Source organism: Mauremys mutica, chromosome 5 (assembly GCF_020497125.1).
Source record: "Mauremys mutica isolate MM-2020 ecotype Southern chromosome 5, ASM2049712v1, whole genome shotgun sequence".
Taxonomy (NCBI): Eukaryota; Metazoa; Chordata; order Testudines; family Geoemydidae; genus Mauremys; species Mauremys mutica.
This window is the reverse complement of record NC_059076.1, coordinates 25,366,069-25,389,767: the sequence shown is the minus strand read 5'-3', so window position 1 is coordinate 25,389,767 and position 23,699 is coordinate 25,366,069. Positions and strand designations below refer to the sequence as shown.

The following is a 23,699-nucleotide window of genomic DNA, read 5'->3' as shown; positions in this document are numbered from 1 at the left end:
GTGGCTATAAAGAATCTGTTCATTTTATAATTTAAACAGTTTTCATAACTAGACTTGCATTATTGCTTGATTCAAATTAACCAGCTATGCCCATCATTTCTGACTCTAGGTCCTACACATAAGCATAGTAAAAAGAACAGGAGTACTTGTGGCACATTTGTTAGTCTCTAAGGTGCCACAAGTACTCCTGTTCTTTTTGCGGATACAGACTAACATGGCCGCTACTCTGAAATAAGCATAGTAGTGAATGCAGCAAAGAATCCTGTGGCACCTTATAGTCTAACAGACGTTTTGCAGCATGAGCTTTCGTGGGTGAATACCCACTTCTTCGGATGCAAGACAGGATTCTTTGCTGCTTTTACAGATCCAGACTAACACGGCTACCCCTCTGATAGTAGTGAATGTGTATGATTGTGAATAGAATGCCGTGTGTAATTATAAGCCCCAGAATGGGCTTTTTGTTTTTATCAACTAGCACTGGCAGGTTTCATGTAAGCCTCTAAACTTCCAACCTCTCCTTCCATACATTTAAGTTGTAGAACAGAATGAACTTCTTTCTCAGTGGATAAAATACACCTCTTTGCAGAGGGCCAATGCAAGCCCATTGGTACAAATGTGAAGCACTTCTGTGGCTCTTAAGTGATGGCTAAGCCTTGTGCTGGCCTGCTACATGGGAGTGAATTTCACCCTGTGAGAATTTACATCTTCTGGTCTCACCCTGGAGAGTGGAACAATGTCCTTTTTAAGGATTCTCCGAGGTTCCTGCCGCCATCCGCCGCCATCCACGGGCACTGAGCCCGGGCCGCCATGAGAGCGAAGTGGCGAAAGAAGCGTATGCGCAGGCTGAAGCGCAAAAGGAGAAAGATGAGGCAGAGGTCTAAGTAGATGTCTTCTCTGCTGCTACTGAGGCTGCAAAGCAGAGCAAAGAAACGTTGGAGCTTGGGACGCAGACCTCCAGACACAACTACTTCCTGGTGTTGCAGGAGTGCTTTCCTATCAGTCTTCAAGAGTTTTCCATCTTAAGAATGAAGGTCTCATCCATATGGGTGGTAGCCCTGAGCTTTCACGTTCTGGACTGGTTCTGGTCTTTGTAGTTGAATGTAGCAGGCATACAATAAATAAAACCAGGTTTGGTGGGGAAAAAAAAAAATACTGGTTAAATTGTAGTGTTTAGGTTTCCAGCCCACACTTTGAGAAAATAACCAAGCTTTTAAAAACAAACTCACAATAAGCTAACAGGAGTTAGTATAGGAAGTGAATTCACAGTGCAATAGCTGTTCGTGACTAACTCTCAACAAATAACTTTCCAAGTAGGTTAAGCTAAACAGGGACAAAGCACTCTTATTCTGGAATAAGAGTGTCCACATATAGAGTTATTCAGGAACAGCTGTTCCTGGATAATTCCCTGGTTAGACAAGTTGTAAGATATTTCAGATGTGATGGAGGAGAGAGAAATCAAGGGCCTGAGTCTCTTCTCACTTAAACTTATATAACTCCATTTCAGCCAGTGGAGGTACACTGGTATAAAAGTGGTGTGAGATCTCAGTCACCCACCAAGACCTTTGCATAGCAGGTGATGTGGGCGATTGCTGTTTGGGGGCATGGTTTGGACCTCACTTTTGTGTAATTGATTTGGTTAGTGAGAAGGAGGGTTGATCATTTTTAGATTCGTTTTCATTTTGTGTCATATCAATGAGGAGGCCAATTTGGTAATGCCTTGATGTAGTACTTGTAGCATGTACAATCCTTTGGAATTGGAGGCACAGTCCACTGGGGGTTATATTGTACACTGGAGAATGATTAGGATTCTCAGCATACATGAGGGTGACCAAATGTCCCAATATTAGGGGACTTGTCCTGCATCCCAACCTTGCATCGGTTGGGATGCCCTTTGTCCCGATATGGGGGACCGTCTGGACTGCAGCTGCAGTGCTGCCACTCACCGCTTCCTGGTGCAGCTCCCGATGCCCACCCGCCAGCAGGAGCGCCGTGTGCTGCAGGGGCGGGGCTTGCAGGCGCCGGGAGCAGGCAGAGAGCCCTCCGCCCCCCGACCCGACCCGACCCGCGACCCTAGGAGCCAGAGGGCCAGCCTGCCAGATGCTTCCCAGGATGAGAGCCGCCCCAGGTGAGTACCGCCAGGACTCCCCACCTCGCCCCCTGGCAGGTCCCTCTGGCTCGGGGGGGGGGGGGGCTCTGCGTGCTGCCAGTGCCTGCAAGCCCTGTTCCACAGCTCCAGCAGCTCCCACTGGTGCTTTTCCCAGCCAGTGGGAGCCACAGAGCTCGCGCTTGTGGCGGGCGCAGCACATGGAGAGTCTGGAGACTCCCCTCGCCGCTCTCACCCTTAGGAGCCAGAGACCTCCCAGCAGGGCTGGTGAGTGCGGCCAGGGAAGGAGGCAGGGTGTGATGGAGTGAGTGTCTGGGAGGTGTGTGTGGGGCGGTGCTGGGCTGTGAGGGTGTGGAGGGCGCTGGGCAGTGGGGGAGGTTTGTGTGTTCTGGGGTTCTAGACAATGGGGGCCTGTTGGGGGATGCTGTGCGGTGGGGAGATCTGTGTGTGTCAGGGCACTGGGCAGGGCGGGTCTGTGTGGGGCATTGTGTAGTTGTGGTGGTGGTGGGGCTGTGGGGAAGGGCACTGGGAGGAAGGGAGGGAGGGAGGGGAAATCTGTGTGTATTGGGAAACTAGCGAGTGGGGGATTCTGTGTGGGGTGCTGGGCAGCTGTGGTGGGGCTGTGGGCAGCGGGGCGCTGGGCGGCGTGTATGTGCACAGCACTGTGCATTTGCGGTGGAAGAGTTATAGGGGGGCTCTGGGCATAGTGGATCCAGGGGACGCTGGGCAGGGGAGCTGTGTGGCGCAGCATGGGCCCATCCCAACCAGGAAGGGGCACGCTGGTAGCACAGGGCCAGGCGGACCAGTATGCCCCTGGCTCCGGTCGGGGCTGTGCACCTGTGTCTGTCTCTCTCTCCCTCCCCCACGCTCTTGCGATCTGGTCACCCTAGCATACATTATGGTGAAATCTTCCCTAAACCCTTGAGAAGATTAGTGATAAGTATTCCTCTGTTGTATGCATTGTGAAGGGCCAATAGTCTGCCCTTGGGAAGTAACATACAGTGCTTGGGCCAGATTCTCCACTACTTTATGTCTGTCTGATGCAAGGGGAGGGTCATTGTCATAAACTGGTGCAGCGCAGTGGGGTCTCAAGCCACGTGTATTTTATAGTGGTGCAGTGCTGCACCTGTATTACCCCAATGTGTCTAAAGTGTGGTCGGGCTGGGGATGAAGATTGGTGCTCCCTTTGGAGTCTTCCAGTGTTGCTCCTTAACTGGCATGAGAGAGCGTTGTGGACTGTGATCGCATACAGCAATGGCAGTTGGCTGGAACACTCGGTTGTTTTTGTAAGAAGGTTCCTAGAGCAGATATTCCTCTGGATTTTTCCCCTCTACGCTGAAAACATTTCTGTGCACCTACAATTTGCTCTCCCAAATTCTCTGAGCAAGAATGTGGACTTTCTTTAGAAGGCTTCTTGGCATTGATCCCAAGTGGTGGGTGGATGTGAATGAACAAGCCTCCCTCAGTGCCATGACCACTCAAATGAGTGTACACGAGATGCTGCTGGGTTTTGTACAGCTTCTTCAGCTCCTTCTGTTTTCCCATGGGACCCTTCTGGCCATCATCGTGTCTTCTTTCACTTGAGTTTCCTCGGGGACTCTTCCTCTGGTTTTGTTTTTGTTTTGTTTGGATTCTTCTTTATCCAAACTTAACAGCTTCACATCTTCTGGTTAGTGAGAGAAACAAACTCCTCTGAAGTTTACAGGCTGAGAATGGCTCCCCTTTCTGTACCTCTGAGTATGGCGCTGTGGCAGATTTCCTTTTCTTTATTGTCCCAACACCTTGCTGTTTGAGTTTAATTTTCCATTGACATATTTTCCTTTTCTACCATCACTCGCCTGAGGACGGTAGGGAAGCAGAGATCGAGGAACCGGAGCAGTCAGTTTCTGCAGGATTTAAAAAACAACAACCCATGAACCCTTTTCTGGCCTGTATGGCTGGAAACATAACCTTCCAAATGTTAATCAGTGCAGTTACTCGGTGAGGAATTGTACTGAAATCAGGTAGGGGATTGGCTGAGACACATCTGGTGAATGTACCCTTTTCTTTAGATACATGACTCCTTCCTCTCGGTTGCTCCGTGCATCTCTGATCTTTAGATTGTAAGCTTTCTAAGGCAGGGCCTATGTAGATATTGCTGACCTGTGCAACAGCAAGCATGTAATAACAGCTAATGTGAGAGCATTCATCGGCAAGCCTTGTACCATCCCCTAGGTCAGTGGTTCCAACCTTTTTTGATCGCACAGCCCATCAGTAAAAATGTTTTGAGCACGCAGCCCCTGCTCCTGGCCGAACTGCCAAAGGGGGTGGGGGGAAGTGGCGCTGCTCCGGCGGTGCTCCTCCTGCCACGCACCCTGAAGGATCCTCCTGCGCACCCCACTTTGGAGACCACTGCCCTAGGTCAAAAGACCTAGGGGATGGTACTAGGAAGACAAATCCTAGCACTCCAAATGACAGAGCTTCCTGGCTTCTGTGAGTGAGGGGGGTTGTGTAGAGAGGGGTCAGGATGGAGGAACGGAATCTTTGCTATTCTACCCCTCAACCTTCTGGCTACATTTATTGAGAGAAAAGGGAAGGTGTCTGCTACTGTGCCCGTCTTCCAACCTCCATTGTTGAGCCCGGGGATATCCTCTCTTTTTCGACAAGCAACAGCAGAATAGAATCAACCTGCTTTTTTATTGATCTAGTCTGTATGATAAGAAATACTCTTCTTTCCCAGTAGATTCACGAGGCCGTGGGTTAGGGTTGCCAACTTTTTAATTCCAGAAAACCGAACACCCTTGCCCAACCCTTTCCCGGGTCCCCGTCCCTTCCTGATGCCTTGCCCCTTCCTGGGGTCCCGCCCCTGCTCACTCCATCTCCCCTCCCTCCCATCGCTTGCTCTCACTCACCCTCTCTCACGTGCTTATTTTCACTGCAAGGCCCAAACAGGCAGTGTTATTGTTTTGACAGATGTATTATGCTAAGTTCAGGTTTTATTTGTTACGCTAAAGCTGGCAGCAAAATAATCAAAAAGTATAATTTAAACAAAAACAAAATTTCACAAGGTTTTCATGATTCTTTCCCTCACCTCTTCCCATTTTTTCGTAACCAGCTCCATGTATTTTGCTCACTAAAGTTATTGTAATTTTATGTGTGGAATTAGGACCACACATTATCACAGCTGCAATGGGTCCATTAAAAGCCCACTCCTGAAGCCCAAATACAAATCCACAGAGCACAACCACAGAAATGCACCTGTCCAGATACCTATATAAATAAACCTCTTGAAACTGACTCCCACGCCTACATGCAGATACACATGTGTATTCATATGTACACATCTAACATGCCCTAACACATATACTTCCACATTATTTAATACTACAATTGTTGCTTAGTGCCTAGAGACCCCAATGAAGATCAGGGCTCCAGGTTGGTAGGTGCTGGACATATACATAAAAAGAGAGAATCTGCAACAAAGAATTTATAATGTAGCTAGACAAAGGTGGGGAGAAATGTATGGAACATGGGCTCTTCTGCAACTACTAGTCAACAACATTCACTTTTTAAGAAATAATACATTTCTTTTAGAGTTTCCTTCTCTTATAAAATATGTATATATTCATTTCATGACAAGTTTTTTAAGTCATCAATTTTTTTGTGCGCAAGCCTGCAAACGGAATAAAAGTCGAAGAGTTAGGCTGCAAATTTTATTCACACAGGTATACACATATGCGGCAATACATGCACCTCCCTACACAAGGAGAGAGTCTCTTACACACATACAATGCATGCATGCATACACTTGCCTACACAGAGACACTTTTTCATACACTTTTCCAGGGGCTGCCTAAATCACCAGCCGGAAAGGGAGGAGGGTGGGCTGGATGGGAAAAGTGGTGCCGGAGGGGGATGGAGGAGAGAGGATGGGGAGGGACGAGAGCGGGGTGGGGGTGAGAGGGGGCAGTGAAGGAGAGAGGAGGGGGTGTGTGGAGGTATGTGGGGTGGATAGGGATGCAGGGGGAGGCGGAAGGCTACAGGTGAATGAGGATGTGGGGGGCCCAAGAGAGTATAGGGACATAATGGGAGTGCAGCTGTGTATGGAGGTGAATGGGGTGCAGGGCTGCGGGGGGTGAGGAACATGGGGGTGGTGGCCCTGGGAGGTGGAGAGGATGGGTGGGAGAGCGCTATAAGGGGTACAGGGCTAGGATGAGTAGGTGTGGGGGGCAGGACAGGATGGGACGGGGGAAGGGATGCAGTGAAGGGGATGGAGATGCAACCCCATTCCCAGCACTCGGAGATGGGGATACGCATACCTTGAACTCCTGGGTGCCGGCGATGGGGTGACAGACAGACAGACTGTGGCTGCCCCTAAGACCAGGAGCTGGACATGCCAGCTGCTTCTGGACCCGGGAGCCACGCGGTAGCTAGCAGGGATCGCCACAAACCCAACAGTCAGCGGCCAGGATCCCTTTTTGACCGGGTGTTCCGGTCCTAAACCGAACACCTGGTCACCTACCATGGGCTGCCTTCTACTGCCACGTTCTAGGGTGAAGACACTCTGTGGGTTTGTTTTCACTGCAATTAAAAACCCGAAGCTGGCCTGTGTCAGCTGACTTGGGCTCATGGGGCTCAGGTGAGGAGCCTCTTTATTGCAATGTAGGTGTTCGGGCTTGGGCTGGAGCCTTGGCTCTAGGACTCCGTGAGGTGGGAGGGTCCCAAAGCTTGGGCTGCAGCCCAGTCCCAAACATCTGCATTGCAATGGAACAGCCCCTTAACCTAAGCCCTGTGAGCCCAGTCAGCTGTCACAGGCATCTCATTGTCCCAGGCATCTCATTGCAGTGTAGACACACTCTGTGTATTACAGATGGTTGGAGTGAGATTGCCACCACCATGTTTCAGTGTTGTTTTATTCATGTAGCACAATGACTTGTGAGGATGATGTATAGGGAGAAGATGCTTGGGAGCCAATCAACTAATAGTCAAGGGGAAAAGATCATGGTAATATCCTACTGGTGTATTGATAAAATGGACTGGTGGCGGCACACTACGCTCCCTTAAAGAAACCTGAAACCCAAATGCCCCCGTCTGTCTGCCAACATAAACTGATTGAATTAGATCCTCATCTCTGGTGGAAACTTAAGTGACCCCTGGGTTCTAAACTGAGAAGGTGATGGTCTGATAAAGATATCATCCCCATCCCTTCTCCAATGTGAAAACAAGATCTAAAAGATGTCCACTTGTGTGAGAAGAGCCTGGGATAAACTCATGGTTTTCAAGGCAGCCATGAGCTCCTGAGGTAACCTGGAAGAGTAATTTTCTGCATAGATGTTGACCTTAACTAGGAAGAATAACTAACACGGCCCTCCATGTGAGCTCAGTTAATTTGGATGGGAAATAGGAGGTACACAGTGCACCACCACTGTGGCAATTCAGTTCCATCCTGGAACTCTCACTAGAGTGAAGACCCACGTGAATGGTCACTGCTGACATCTAAAGTTAGATGTGGGCAACCCACTGGAGAACCCCGGTCAAGTTCATGTTGAACTGAATACCTATCCAAGCTAGCTGAGCTGGCTGTAGGTCAGCTGTATCATCTAGACACGCTGTGTTATACAGACAGAATTGGCATTTTATGGGGGAAGTTACTTCTGCAAATGTTAAAAATAGCCCATTTTTCCCCAAAACCATCTAGCCTAGCCTTTTTCCAGAATGACTTTCTTACTGGAAGATAAAGAACGTCTTATCTGTGTGGGGAATTTGTTACTTTGCCCAACTTCTCGCACAGAAATGCCGTTCATTACTGTTCTGCAATGCTTCCCATTGTCCAGCAGATGTCAGACTAGCATTTCACATTGCAACATTGGTTTCTGTGTACAGGTGTATTCTGCAAGTTGGGCCTTGTGTTTTAACGATGTCTCTTTCTGACTCTTTAAAATGTTCCATGCTATGTTTGTAACCCTTTTAGTATTAAGCTTCAGCATGAAAGAGTAATTCTGCAGAACCGGTTTGAAAGAATGCAACGTTTTGGTTACTGGGGTGCTTTTAAAAAAAATATACTGACTCTTCAGTTTTGTGGAGTTGTTCTACTTAAGTGTTTGAATCTAGGAATGTCCTTGGAATGTAGTGAACTTTTTAATATGATGTAGTTCTCCTGGCGTCCTCTATGGAAGATGTAGATTTCTTTTACTTACCCGAACAGATCCACTGAAGCAAACGGGACTTTTCACATGAATGAAGTTACTCACATAAGTGGTAGCAGGATCAGGACCTGACTGGGCACCAGTTGAAGTATGTGGAAATAGGTTCCAGCCATTTGAGCCCAAATCCAGAACGGTGCTGAATATTGACAAGTTATACTGAAGTCATTAGGCATTGTGGGTGCTTGGTTAGATATTTGTAGGATTCAGGATCTGGTCTTCAACATTCATTATCCAGAGAATCCACTGGCTAATAGCTTTGTGATATTTGTGGTGTCTTGGTTACTTACAGAATGGTACTGTTATCAACAGGGTGTGCTAATTGAAAGCCAAGTGCATGTTGTTTGTTTTACTCATGTTTAATATGTAATTACAGGGCTGACACAGGAAGGTCTCTTCAGGGTGAATGGTAACATGAAAATGGTGGATCAGTTGCGTCTGAAATATGACCGTGGGGAGGAAGTGGAGCTGGCTAAAGATGCTGATGTGTGCTCAGTAGCCAGTCTGCTGAAGTTATTTCTGAGGGAGCTGCCAGATGGGGTGATCACTTCTGCATTGCATCCCAGATTTATACAGCTTTACCAGGGTGAGTACAAGTAAAACCCCTTGATAACCTGACATGTAGTTGCTTTCTTGGGGACCAGAATTTACAGACTCCACCTGCCTGTATAGAATTTCTTATTGTCTTGCTCTTTCCATTTTGGATTTCCCTTGGCATCAACCACCATCTCGTCCCAATGCATATGCTTACACACACACTCCTAACAATTTGAGTTGTAAACATCGTGGTTGTGTATGAGATAGCTATTACATCTTTAGATAGAAAATGGTTTCTTCCATAAATGGCAAACTCAACCTGGGAGGTGACTGTCAAGCTACGTTCTTCCCCCTGGCTCATGCATCATCACCAGTAATAAAGATTCCTCAGTCGGAACTTGAATTAACAGTTCTGTTGAATAATGCATCGATCTGATCTCTTTATTGTATGGGCCAGAATAGACTTCAGTGGCCCTACAGTCCTTCCAGAGGATACGAGTGGGTCTCATTGATTTGGGGGGAACTATTTTATCCAGTTGCAGGAGGTCTGGGTCCCTTCTTGCTTTCCCACCACCTGCAGAAGCAGCAAAGCTAATGGATAAAAGAACTAGAAATGTATCTTGCCAGTAAAGTGAGTGGTTGTGACTGCACACGCTAAGGACTAGGGTGTACATTTTAAAGCAGAGCCCTGAGTAAAGGACCCTGCAAAGGTTACACTCACCCCGGTCTCAGTCCCCACCCTAGTTTGGCTGGAGTAATGAGTGGGGATGGGATTCAGTGCTTGGAGGCTGATGAGAAGAGAGAGCAAGGCCATAGTCCCACTTTCTCTGTGCCCCCCTTGGGATGATGTGTTCTCTTGGAGATGCAGGGCAGAAGCAGTCCAGGAGTGCAGGAATTGCTTTTGTAACTGGCCCTTCTGCAGGCTGTGCAAATGCAAGGGAAAGCTCTTTACGCCCTTCTCCACACTCCGTACACGCACAAGGACACGCTGTCCCGTAGTTGAGAAGAAGATGTCATTGTTTAGAAGGGTCCTTTCCTGGTTACAGCCACGCTTACTGATTATGATGATGATGATGATGATTATTTTAAGATTTCATCAGCTGTGACTTATCTACCTATGGTGCCTCTTGTATTTCATTGCTGTTCTGAAATGGAAAATTGTTTAGTACCTCGTCCTCCAAAAGGTCATACCAGTGCATTATATTGGGAATTACCAACACGTGGTATGAACAACGCAGGTAGCCAGCCATTTGGAAAGCTCCATTCGTACTTTGGAATCCACAGGCAATTTCCCCTAGGAATGGAGAGTTCCTCTGGGTATATATATCTCATTTCCATGGGAAACACCTCTCTAATTAACAGAGAGATCTGGCCACTGAATGCCACTGTTGAATTTAAAACACATTGGTGCACTTATTTGTGTGACATACAAACTTTTTCTCTGCACAAGGCAGTTTAATTAGGAAGCTGTGAAAGCACCTTGGTGATTAAGGTTTCACCCTATTCCACAGTAAATCCTAATTTTAGTTCTGCCAGATCCTTTTTGGCAGGAAAGCTAGGATCTGATCTGAAAAATGCCAGATGGATGCTGAAAGCTAAGAATTTTTCTGTTAATATTGAAGTGTGAATGAATTTTTTTCTGTGGCATATACAGATCATTAACAAATTACCTTGATCTGAAATGTTGACTTTGGCAGGGGTTTTACCTTCGTTCACTTGGTAGGTATCTGTGGTTTTGAAGCTGAAGGATCAGAGTTCTAGTTTCTGCTGTGCAGGTTTGTGTGAGTTATCCAGGTATTTATGTATGGGTTTACTGGCAGATTCATTGCAAAATGGCACCCTCTTTTGTGTATGTGTGGTTTTCTCTTGCAAACCATGAAGACAGTGGGTCAAGCTATTTTTGGGTTACAAATTGTTAAAAATAACTTTGTCTGGGGCCACTCATCTGCGACTCCACGATGAAGATTGCTACTAAGGTTTCATTACAAATTTGTATTCACTCCCATTAAAACTAGGATCAGGGAATGTACTTTTGTGAATGCTTCAGGGTACGCTAGAATTCATTTGGAAAGGTTTGAGGGGATTGGTGTCAAAACATCTGTAAGTTATCTGAGCCTAAAAGTAACTTTTTAAAATGCCTAATTGTGGAGTGAGAGAAATCCCTCTTGCCATAAATATAACTTAATTAAAAAACTACGAACTTTACTGTCTTTATATGCTGTTAACGTGTAGGGCATAGTTTAATTAAAGCAGAAGTCTTATTAAAAACAAACAAACTGTAATTGTGTAGTACAGCAACAAGTACTTTATAAAGTCAACATGGCTTGATGTGCTTTCTAAAGTCTATGCCAGTGATACTCAAATTTCAGTGGTACAGGAACCAAATTAGCAATCGGTATTACCCAATAGAGCCACAGTAGGATGACTTCATTGTTTCATTTAATGTAGTATTAAATATCCATATTTAAACAGTATGACAGGGGAAACATTTAGTTTATATTATTCTCACAGCAAAGTGACTGACCAAGTTTTATTATTTTATCAACTACAATTGCTTTAATAACATAGTAAAAACATCCTCATTGGTAAATAACTTAGATTGGTTAATAATTAAATCACACAGTGTTATAATATCATGTGCTGCAAAGAGCCGCAGGAGACACATTAAAGAGCCACTTGTGGCTTGCAAGCCCAGTCTGAGTATCACTGGTCTATGTAAGGCAAGGTGCCCAGCAGAAGGCTCCTAAATGCCAAAGGGTATGCAAGATATGAGAGAGAGAGAGAGAGATCTGCAGAGCTAGAAGAGGCAAGAAGAGGTGGAGAACCAGTGGAGCGCCTGAGTCCCACAGCACTGGTTATCTAGTCCGTAGAGGAGACTGAGGTTTCTCAGGGGTTGGTCCAAAACTGTGCAGTACTTCCCCCCAGGAACTAAGAACCTGTCCTCACCACCTTCTGCTTCAAATGCAGGGCGCATTTCTTCAATCTGCCTTCTCTAACATAAGCACAGAGCAGTGTGCACATTTTAAAAACAAAACCCTACCAAAACAAAACACACTGAATATACAGCCCACCCCCTGAGGAGGGGACGAGAAAGAGAGAGAACGAACCACATGTGACAGAGGTTAGGCTCATCATTTCATGCACTACTGGATGGTGCTCAGATACTCTGGTGATGAGGGTGCTATAACAACCTATCTAGAACAGCAAATAGAATCTTTGGAAAGCTGAGAATCTTGTAGAGCTTTAGAGTTCGGCATGACAGAGTCCACTGGTGGGAAACCAGGAACACGGCCAGGTAGTGAACTTCCACTTTGCAAGGCAGGGTGGATGGGTATGAAAGAGGGAGAAAGCTCCTAACCCCATAGTTTAGTTTTAAAAAATTGTTTAAGTGAAATTGACAACCAAGTGTGTTAGCTTTAAGGTTGTTACTATTTATTTCCACTGAAAAGAGGATTTAAATGTATGGAAATGAACTCTGTTTATACAATCCCAGAGAAAATATTACAACATATTCTAAAGGCACCCTTCACTCTGCTCCATATTCTCTCCCAGGCCCTGGGACAAGTCTTCCAGGAGAGGGTTTGCAGCAGTTCAGGTCGCTGCCACACCTTTGGCAAGGTGCTTGTAGCAGGCCACCATTGCCCCAAAAGTGGGTGGCATTGGCTAGAGAAGATGCATGGGTAGGTGATGCACTGGTTCTAGCACATCCCTATGCAGCCTCTGCCAGCTGGCTCCTGTGGTGCACCTGGCAGAAATTAATGCTCCCTGCTATGGTGGAGGACATGCCCCTCCCTCCCTCCCTCCGCCTATACAGAGTGTCTTACTGGTACAGGGAAGTGTGATTGGTACTTGCCTGCCCAAGCAGCGTGAATCAAACCTATAGACTAACAGGAAGCATCACTGCTTGGAGATTTTGTTGTTGTGATGGAAGTTCCCCTTGGAAGTGCTCTGCAGCCCCCAGACCAGGGTCCCCTGTAGAAGATGGTTTATTCGTTCATGTCTTATCTTTTGTTTCTTGATCTCCGCCTTGTAAAGACCCTGGTACGTTCTAGGAACCAGTGAAGCACAAGCTCTGTACATCCAGCCCTTATCCCCTTCCACCAGTCACTTCCTTTCAGCAGGCCAAGTTGTTACTGTGACTTTTCTTCCAGAACACAGGAAACTTTTTCTTGTATAATCCTTTTGTGGTGTTCCTCCCTTGAGTAGGTATGTATTGAAAAGTGGGCCCCACTGTGGGTCGTTTGTTTTTTGGCACTCCGTGTATTTATGTTGAAGAGAAACCTGATCATAATGCTGGCTAAAGATTGTTCATGTGCGGTCGCGGCTCCATCTGAGAGTGTTGTTTTTGTCACATGTTGCATCTAGAGTGAGCTCATGTATTCCCCAGTAGCCTTGTGTGGCAAGGTGAGGCAAGTAGTATCATTGGAAGGGCTTTCTTGTATGAGAGCAGGGAAGATCTGTTGTGCAACAGTTCGTTCCGGTGCAGCCCTTTATATCATGCTTCCTAGCCAAGCACTGTCCCAATTAACTCCTTAAAGACGGAGCTAAAATATGGGTTCTCAACTTCTGTAGGCCAAGTTTCAACCTGAGAAATGGGTCCAAGAACGGAAATGGGAGCTGACCTCTTCATCAAAGTATTTCAAATCCAGCATTGTAATAAAGCTGGCCGACTTCTGTGTGGTGCATTGTTATTGGCTATGGCTGGTCATTTTTTCAGTGTTGCTTGGCTTGTATTTTCCTTTTGATTAATATCATGGTTAGCTGGGAACTAGAAGAACAACTTGTTTGTTTTCTAAATACACAAGATACGTATCAACCAATAACAACACTTGAAGCTGCATTTCACTTGAGATAACTTTAGAGAGGGAGAATAAATGCTGCTTTATGAAGTGGATTATGAGACCCGTCTCTGCATCATTATGTTCCTGGTTTGGGTGGTTTACCCCTGAGCTACCTGTTTACATTATTATAGAAGGTGGTGGTGGTTTTTTTTGGTATTTCTTTTATTGACTTAAACGAGGTGTGATCTGTTCCCCTAAGGCAGGGCCACATCTTAAACATGTCACCGTGTCTGACTAATGAGCTGATATAGGTATATTTTTAGGGTGGTGTATGAGTGAATAAAAGAGGGTTTCAAAGTTTCCCAACTCCCCATTAGCCACAATGGCAATTGTAAAACTTAACTCATTGCATGGCACTTCTTAGTTATGCTCAGTCATCGTGTTTTGAAATGGGAGGGAAATGATTTCAGGGCAAAAGGGATTGAATTAGATGAGTAGCTAATGCTTACTGCTCCTTCAGAGAAATCCAGTACGTATAGAAATATGATGACCCATTACAAAGCTGTCCCCTTTGTTCAATTATGTGAATGGGTAGTGACATGCCAGGAGCCTAAAAACGACTACACAATTGTATCCAGTTCAAACTCCTTTCTCTCCCATCACGACCTATAGTCTGCTTACTTCTCTCTCTTTAATGCCCCAGTCACAGTTCTGTGCATTTCTTGATGCTGTGCATTGTGCCTGAAAGTAGCTCCCTTTTCCTCCAACTTCTCTCTTCTCCTTTCTTCAAGTCCTCCATCAAAGCTCACTTCTTCTAGCTGAGCTTCTCTTGTTCGTCTCTGCTCTCTTGTTGGCTGAAAAGTTGTTTGTTTTTTTTAAATAATATGCGTGCTCACACACAAGCTAGGCAAACCTTGCTGTCACTATACTCACCTCAGAGCAGCTTTCACGTTCCTCTTGTTCCCTCTTACCTTTCCTCCTCCTTTCCACCAGTTAGGGCCAGATTTTCAAAAGAGCTCAGCACGCTGGATCCTGTACTGTTTTTGAAAATCTGGCCTTTATGTGTCACAGTCAGAGCTGCTGGCTGCTGAGCACTTCTGAAAATAGGGCCCTGATTCAAGTGCCTAAATTGGAGCTGTGCTTCCTTAAAAATCCGGGGCTTCATGTGTTGTTACAATGATCACCAGGTAATTTAGACCACAATGCTGCAAAGACTTAAGCAAATGCTTAACTTTTGTGCATTGTATGTAGTCTTATTGAAGCCCATAGGATATACAAAATCCATAAAAGTTACTGACTTCAGTAAGATTACTCACAGTGCATAAAGTTGAGCATGTGCATAAGGATCAGAGCTTTAGATTGTGAAGTCCTGAGACAGGGACTTTGCCTATTTGCTATTTACTTGTCTATATAGTACTGTGAACAGCAGTGGCACTCTAGAAATAATTGTGTTTTCTGTGCTGTCCGCTAGTTGTTAAGTAGTTCTTAATGCTCGATTTAAAATGGAATAGAAAACTTGAACAGCAGATGACCAGACAAGCCAGGAGTAGTTTGTGTGCTTGGTTGTCATGGCACGAAAACATTTGTGCCCTCTGGTAGGCTGCAAAGAGATTGCCCCATTTGGAGAGATACTGTGAAGTGTGGTTGAGACAGATTTACCCTAACACATTTACAAAGCCCGTGCAATGCTATGTGTGTCTTTCCTGGCCTCCTCCCAATTCATCAGTCTTTATATTTATTGTAAGTATTAAGATGACTGAATAAAATGGAGTGTAGATTTGTGCCTCTTTTTTTAAATTGTGGTGGCAAGGGAGGGCTTGACTTCCAGCCCCTCTCAAGCGTCTCTCCCTCCACCTCCGCACCCCGCCTTGCAGGGGGTGTCAAGAGAGAGCACCCACCTTTACCTATCCCCCTTTCAGATTGATGAGGAGAAGCCACTATATGGATGCCTGTTCAGTGAAGGAGAAGAGGGATCGGTGCTTCACGCTGCTCAGTGGAAATGTGCTCTCGTGCCCAGACAGTTTCTCTCTGACAGCTGAACAATCTGAGCTTCTCCTGAAATCACTGGACATGGCACACCTAAGATCAGAGTAATGCTGGGCGAGGGCCATGGGTTGGATCCTGCCCAGGGCTAAATACGCCTGCTGCTCCTGATCAATACCTTGCAGGGTAGTACACTTAATGAATAGGGAAATCAAACCCATTGAATTAAGTCTGCTGCTGTGATGTTGGTAGCTTTGTTTACAGCAAGAGTGCCCTCCTGGCTTCAAAATATAGCGTAGAGGGGATTAGCATCTTGCCAGTTTTTCCAGGGATGAAAGAGCCTTCAGTAGATGGAAAAGTACCTAACAATCTCAGTTGCCAGTTGGAAGGTGAGAGAGACAATTAGCTCTCAAAGGCATTTCCTAATCAGGTAGTTAGGTGTGAGGAGACATGTTTTCCCTGAATGTTAGGATTTGGCTTTACTGACCATAACTGTAAGCTTCTTAGGGGAACAAATATTTAGAATAGTAGGCAGTGTTTGCTGCCTAATCAGAAGTATTTGTGGAGGTTTAATTCTAATGTGCTGGCAACGTGGCCGTGATACTGACCTGGCTTTTTAACCAGTTGTTGTTAAAACAAAAAGGTAGTTAGTCATCAAACCAAAGGGATACGCAATTATCTGTGCAAACTGAGATACTATTAACTTCCTTATTATTATCCCAGCCTTACAAAATTGTCATAAGTTTTACCAGCCCCAGTTAAAAGAAAGAGAGGAAAAAAAAGAGAGAGAGAAAAAAACCCTACTGTCTCACCGTATGCTGATGGATGATAATAAGGGATCTAATGATATTTTAACATATGTCTTTCCAAAAAAATTTCTTGTCCTAGTTTAAGTGGGTGAGAAGAATTTTGCAAATCTGCTCCATGCAATGTTTGACTTTTCCCTTTGAGGAAGAAACTAGCTTTTGGTTGCAGAGAGAAAAGCACAATTAAAATTAATTTGTGTGCTGGAATTGTCAGGTATGTTTACACATACATTTGACAACACAAACCATGAATGATTTCTGATTTAAGCCTGTAGTGTAAAAAGAGATAGCAATAAGCTTAATTTGTAATGTGCATTGGAAAAATTTTTTTTAAAGGGCTTCTCAAATCAGTACATCACATAATCACTAAACCAGGGGTCGGCAACCTCTGGCACGCGGCTCGCCAGGGTAAGCACTCTGGCGGGCCGGGCCAGTTTATTTACCTGCCGCGTCAGCAGGTTCAGCCGATTGCGGCTCCTACTGGTCGCGGTTCGCCGTCCCAGGCCAGTGGAGGCGGTGGGAAGCGCCGTGGGCCGAGGGATGTGCTGGCCGCAGCTTCACGCTGCCCCCGTTGGCCTGGGACGGCGAACCGCGACCAGTAGGAGCCGCAATCGGCCGAACCTGCTGACGCGGCAGGTGAATAAACTGGCCCGGCCCGCCAGGATGCTTACCCTGGCTAGCCACATGCCAGAGGTTGCCGACCCCTGCATTAAACCATAGCCTGAGAAACAGTTGTCGCTGGTATTTCAGCATGCTGTAATTCCAGTTAATCTAATTTATGAGAAACTATATTGAGTGACAGATGTGAGAACATTTATTGCCTGGCCTTCCTAAATGACATACAAGATAAGTCTTGTTTAATTTTTAACTGTAAGAATGTCTGACTGTGCAAAATATAAAGCATATCCCAACCTAACGATCATGCCCTCAGTCCCCAAACTGTGGCAGTTTTAACAATGTTGCTCATTCATATTTTTCTTCCTAACGCTCTTCTTTCCCCAGGGTACTCTGTAATTCACCCTGAAAATAGTTACTGGACACAGAAGTATTTTAAAAACACCAACTCCTTTTTTGTTTTCACAGTCTCTGTTAAAGAGGTTTGGGAAAATGTAAGCCAAAAATATGATTGCCTTGAAAGTCCTTGTACCTGTGACTTAGTGTATGGAATTGTCCTCTACTGGTATTTGAAACTGAGGGCACTAGTTCAAAAACATCAGTTCAGGCATTAGTGCTAAAGCAGAACCTCCATCTCTGCTGTCAGTAGAAGTAACCGCATTTTATGTATCCTCTATCCTAGCCTCCAGCCATGAGAAGGCAAACCCGCAACACAATGTCCTTTTCCTTCTTTTGCAAAACACTCTGCACAGAGTGCACAAAACAGAGAACTGTTCCAAAGCAGCACATACTTGGCATGTCTATTGTTCCAGTAGGCACTTGCTGAGCTACCTCAGACAGAACATGCATGGTTTAGGCTGTTTACCAGACACAGGTCTCAGAAGTCCCTGACCTAGTTGGGACTTAACCAGAGGACGTTTTGTTCCAAAACCAAAAGGCTTTACCTCTTGAACTAAAGAAGCTCTTTTGACTCACAGCATTATGTATTCTCTCGTCAAACCACTAGCTGCTTTGGGACAAGATACTCTTCTGCTAGGAACACATAGTACAGGGATGGGCAACTTTAAGGTAGTACATGGTGACAAAATCCACTAAAACCCTTGGTGGGCCTGGGGATGCGATGTGATGGGGGAGAGAGGTCAGGTCCTGGGGAGGGTCTGGGTAGGAGTGTGGAGAGTGAGCCCACCCCTGTGCTCACCCCTCAGGGTGGCTGCTGTCCTGAAGAGGTGGCATGGCTCTCTGCTTCGGCCCGTTGGCTCTTGCCACAGCATCATGTGACATGCACGTCTGCGCACAGGTTGGGCCTCCCCTTGTGACTCCATGTCCTGCCTCCTTCTTGGCCCTGGTGCTGCCGGATTGCCTGCCCTGAGCTGGTACAGTTCAGGCCACGAAAAGTTATCCGGTAGATTGGGTACGGCCCCAGTTGTCCATCCCTGACAAAGTAGGTCAGTATCAGGGAGATAGAAGAGTTCAACTGGGGTTACATGGAGAAAGGATGCCTCTCCAGTAGCAAGAAAGAAACATGAGGAGCTATAAGTGTTACTGAATATATCTTAACTCAATCACAGAGGATAAAAAAACTTGGTTACCTGTCAGTTTTACCTGCAGCATTAAAACTAGGTAGAAGCAAAGCAACATTTCTGACCGAAATGATTTTGTCAAAACAAAATCATCTTATTGATCCAAAATTACTTTTTTAAAAAATCAGAGAACTTTTGACATGTCTGCATTTTGTTCCAATTCGGAATAAAACAGAATTTCAGAATCTCGAAATTCTCCACAAAATGCAATTCTCATTCGCTTCCCAGCTCTACTTGTAATATAATACCCTCACAATTCATGCAATTTCTTCTAAAAATCCACAGGTGTGCAAATTCACATTAGAGACACCAATAGCACGCTGCAGTTTCACCCACAAAACATAGCTACTAACAAACATCGCCCTTTCTTTTTCCATTTGTACACAGGGAAAAAAAGACTTGTTTACATATAGAATACAGCAATAGAGCTACATTTCCTGTTTCCCCAAACAGTCCTGATTCCGCACTCCTTACATAAGTCACACTTACACCTGTGACTGAGCCCTTTGACTTCAGCAAGACTGCTCATATAAATGTTTTTCAGCGTGAGCAAAGGTTACAGAATTGGACCTATATGAAAGTACACTTCAAGGAGTATTTGCCAAAACGTATTCCAATAACAGAATGGTAAAATTGTAGTTCAGGAACTATACAACACCTGAACCATCATGCAGTTCTTGCTCGCTCTATAGATCATTCTTATACAACTGGGTTTTTTGTGCTATACTAAAACAAATGATCAAGAAAAAGGGGGTCAGAGTTTAAAAAAAAAAAGTTTTGAAAAGTCTAATGTACATTTTTACGAATATGTTTATTAGCTGTTCTTATGGTACTTCTTGCTATGGCATTTGAACACTTCACAAGCACTAATCAAATATCACTGGAGCTAATCATGAGGAGGGGAACTGAAACCCAAAGATTGAGGGAGGGATAGGGTAGCACAGAGACCTTCTTCGTACAGCCACGGAGCAAAGGGAATGGGAGAACTGCAGCAAGACGCAGTATCCAAGATCCATCCTCTGGGATTGGGAAAGAGCCCATGGACTGGATGAGCGGGAGAAAGCGGTAGGATAAATTAGAGAAGTATGGTACAAAGAAAGAGATGTTGTGACTAGTGAAAGAAGAAAGGGGAGAAGATAGTCAAGTACAGTGGAGAGGGGAAAGGGGAATCGTAGCCCCCCCTGCCCCACAAAAAAAGCCCTTAAGAAAAGATGTGGTGATATGTGGGAAAGAAAGTGTAGTGAAGCCAAGAAGAAGGGCACCAAAGTATAACACAAAGGTATGAACGTGCAAATAAATACAATGTCAAATAACCAGTACAGAATAAACTACAGCGAGAGAGGCTCTGAGTGTTGTGATGGCAGTTTCGCTCTGGTTAGTCCTTAGGCTCAGAGCCGGATTTCTCATTAGGCACAGGAGGGCATGTGCCAAGGGACGCCAGCATTCTAGGGGTGCCTAAAAGTTAAAAGTGGGTTAAAAGTTTCATTTTTTACAGAAAACAGGGTCAGTTGTAAGGGGGGGGGGGGCATTGAAGATGCTGTGCCTAGAGGTGCCTGAGTGTAAATCCAGCCCTGCTTCGGCTGAGAGGTTTCAGGCAAGTGTTTCAAGCCCAGATGATTTGTTTTATTGCACAGAATGCGTTTAGTGTCCCGCCCAAAGAAATTTCAGTCTAATAAGATGAACAGGAAGTTCCCATATACGAGTGCCATGGGTGCACTGTTTGGAGAGGTGGATTAGAAAAAGACGACAGGTTGATTGAATGGCAAAAGTTTGTTTTGAGGCAGGATTTGTGGGCAGAGGTTTGTCGCACAGGCATAACTGCACCGAGTTTAATTGAGTTAATCTGGATTTAATCCTGTGTAAATAAGGGCTGATCTGCACACAAGCTTGCATCAGTTTCCGATTTAGTTATTTCAGTGCAGGTTTGTGTGGAGAGCAGCCCTTACAAAAGAATCTGATCCTGTCCATTTAATTACTTTAGTTAATGTCCATCAATAAATTGGAGGTGATGAAGGATCGAGCTCAGAAACCATGTTCTCCTCCCCCTCTTCTTCCCAGATCCTAGAAATGATGCTGAGAAGGAGAACAACTTGAAAGAACTCATAAAAGAGCTACCTGATGCCAACTACTGCCTGCTGAAGTATCTGTGCCGGTTCTTGACCCGAGTTGCTGAGCATCACACGGTGAACAGAATGAACATTTTCAATCTGGCCACCATTTTTGGACCAAGTTGTTTTCAGTAAGTTTGTGGGGGTTTTTTTCCCCTCCTTTCTGTCACTTCAGCTGAGCACATTTTGAAGCAGGTGGCAAGAGACGCAGATCAGAATTCTCACCGTTTCCGTTGATCCTATAAATTCCCTAAACAACGGATGCAGACTTTAAGGGTAACATTTGGGGTTTGGGTTGTCCTTTTGGGGGGGGGGGGAGGGAATTTGTTGGCATTTTGAAACACTTTTTTTAAGCAGTTTGTTAGGTGATGTAAACAGGAGAAAAATGGAGCAGAAAATCCCCCAAATTTTTAGAAGGAAGAAAGTTGCATCTACTCAACATTCTTCCTTTTCTGCCACACACCATGGAGGCTTCTCTGCACAACATCTAGAGAGAGGGCATTTAGGGAAGATGGCATCACAGAGCAACTGGTGGATGCTGCCTGCTCCAGGCTTCCAGGTGGCGAGACATGCAAACCCTCTTGATTTAGGAGTGTGTGATCCAGATCCAATGGCGCTGTGGTGCTGATGGGAGCTGTGCTCCTAGAGGGTCCAGAGACCTATCTGGAGGGATGAGGCTCTGCAGAGAGCAAGTGGGACTTGCCATGAGATTCATTGATTCTGCTGACTGCTTCCTTCTGGTCCAGACTCCTCCTCCTTTCTGGAGGCAAGGATGTAATGGACTCCTCCAGGGCTAACGTGAACTTCAGCGTATGTTGTGCAGGAGCTTCAGATCATAGGAGCCTGCACAGAGATGCAGAGTTGCTTCCTGCTCACTTGTTCTTATAGCCATTAACCTCCATGATTCAAAATCCCAGGTAGTTGTCAGAACAATGATTATTTTAGATAACTGCACTGCGTTAAGTGATGAGTGTTCTCAGTCAGTGCTGCCTGGACATCTGCTGGGAGAGCAATACAGGAATGCACAGGCAATCCAGGAAGGTTTTGGAGAGTGTTGGGGACAACTTCCTGGTGCAATTACTGGAGAAACCAACCAGGGGCTGTTCTCCTCTTGACCTGCTGCTTACAAACAGGGAAGACTTGGTAGGGGAAGTAGAAGTGGGTGGCAACCTGGGCAGCAGTGACCATGAGATGGTTGAGTTCAGGATCCTCACATAAGTAAGAAAATACGGACCGTGGACTTCAGAAAAGCAGACTTTGACTCTCATAGAGAACTGATGGGCAGGATCCCCTGGGAGGCTAATATGAGGGGGAAAGGAGTCCAGGAAAGCTGGCTGTAATTTAAAGAAGCCTGATTGAGGGCACAGGAACGAACTATTCTGATGTGTAGAAAGAATAGCAAATATGGCAGGCGACCAGCTTGGTTTAACAGTGAAATCTTCGGTGAGCTTAAACACAAAAAGGAAGCTTACGAGAAGTGGAAACTTGGTCAGATGACTAGGGAGAAGTATAAAAATATTGCTCGAGCATGCAGGAGTGTAATCAGGAAGGCCAAAGCACAATTGGAGTTGCAGCTAGCAAGGGATGTGAAGGGTAACGAGAAGGGTTTCTACACGCATGTTAGCAACAAGAAAAAGGTCAGGGAAAGTGTGGGACCCTTAATGCATGGGGGAGGCAACCTAGTGACAGATGATGTGGAAAAAGCTGAAGTACTCAATGCATTTTTTCCTCGGTCTTCACAGATAAGGTCAGCTCCCACACGGCTGTGCTGGGCAACACAGTATGGGGAGGAGGTGAGCAGCCCTCAGTGGTGAAAGAACAGGTTAAGGACTATTTAGAAAAGCTGGACATGCATAAGTCCATGGGTCCAGATCTAATGGATCTGAGGGAGCTGAGGGAATTGGCTGGTGTGTTTGCAGAGCCATTGACCATTATCTTTGAAAACTTGTGGCGATTGGGGGAGGTCCTGGATGATTGGAAAAAGGCAAATATAGTGCCCATCTTTAAAAAAGGGAAGAAGGAGAACCTGGGGAACTACACACCAGTCAGCCTCACCTCAGTCGCTGGAACAATCATGGAGCAGGTCCTCAAGGAAACCATTTTGAAGCAGTTGGAGGAGAGGAAGGTGATCAGGAACAGTCAGCATGGATTCATCAAGAGCAAGTCATGCCTGACCAACGTGATTGCCCTCTACGATGAGGATAACTGGCTCTGTGGATATGGGAAAAGCAGTGGACGTGATATATCTTGACTTCAGCAAAGCTTTTGATACGGTCTCCTATAGTAATCTTGCCAGCAAGTTAAAAAGTATGGATTGGATGAATGGACTATAAGGTGGATAGAAAGCTGGCTAGGTTGTCAAGCTCAACGGGTAGTGATCAACAGCTCGATGTCTAGTTGGCAGCCGGTATCAAGCGGAGTGCTCCTGGGGCCAGTTTTGTACAACATCTTCATTAATGATCTGGATGATGGGATAGATTGCACCCTCAGCAAGTTCGCGGATGACACTAAGCTGTGGGGAGAGGTAGATGTGCTGGAGGGTAGGGATAGGGTCCAGTGTGACCTAGACAAATTGGAGAATTGGGCCAAAAGAAATCTGATGAGGTTCAACAAGGACAAGTGCAGAGTCCTGCACTTAGGATGGATGAATCCCATGCACTGCTTCAGGCTGGGGACTGACTGGCTAAGCAGCAGTTTTGCAGAAAAGAACCTGGAGATTACAGTGGATGAGAAGCTGGATATGAGTCAGCAGTGTGCCCTTGTTGCCAAGAAGGCTAACAGCATATTGGGCTGCATTAGTAGGAGCATTGCCAGCAGCTCAAGGGAAGTGATTATTCCCCTCTATTTGGCACTGGTGAGGCCACATCTGAAGTATTGCGTCCAGTTTGTAGCCCCACACTACAGAAAGGATGTGGACAAATTGGACAGAGTCCAGTGGAGGGCAACGAAAATGATTAGGGGGCTGGGGCACACGACTTACAAGGAGAAGCTGAGGGAACTGGG

The 23,699-nt window shown here is 45.7% G+C and overlaps 1 protein-coding gene across 1 annotated transcript in view; it reads left to right on the top strand.

The window, feature by feature from the left end:
- Positions 1–23,699, top strand: part of FAM13A (family with sequence similarity 13 member A) — a 202,432-nt gene that overhangs the window by 3,370 nt on the left and 175,363 nt on the right. Inside the window, exons 3-4 of the mRNA XM_045017748.1 lie at positions 8,663–8,872; positions 20,647–20,827. Coding sequence (XP_044873683.1) covers positions 8,663–8,872; positions 20,647–20,827 — 391 coding nt within the window. The remainder of the gene's footprint in view (positions 1–8,662; positions 8,873–20,646; positions 20,828–23,699) is intronic.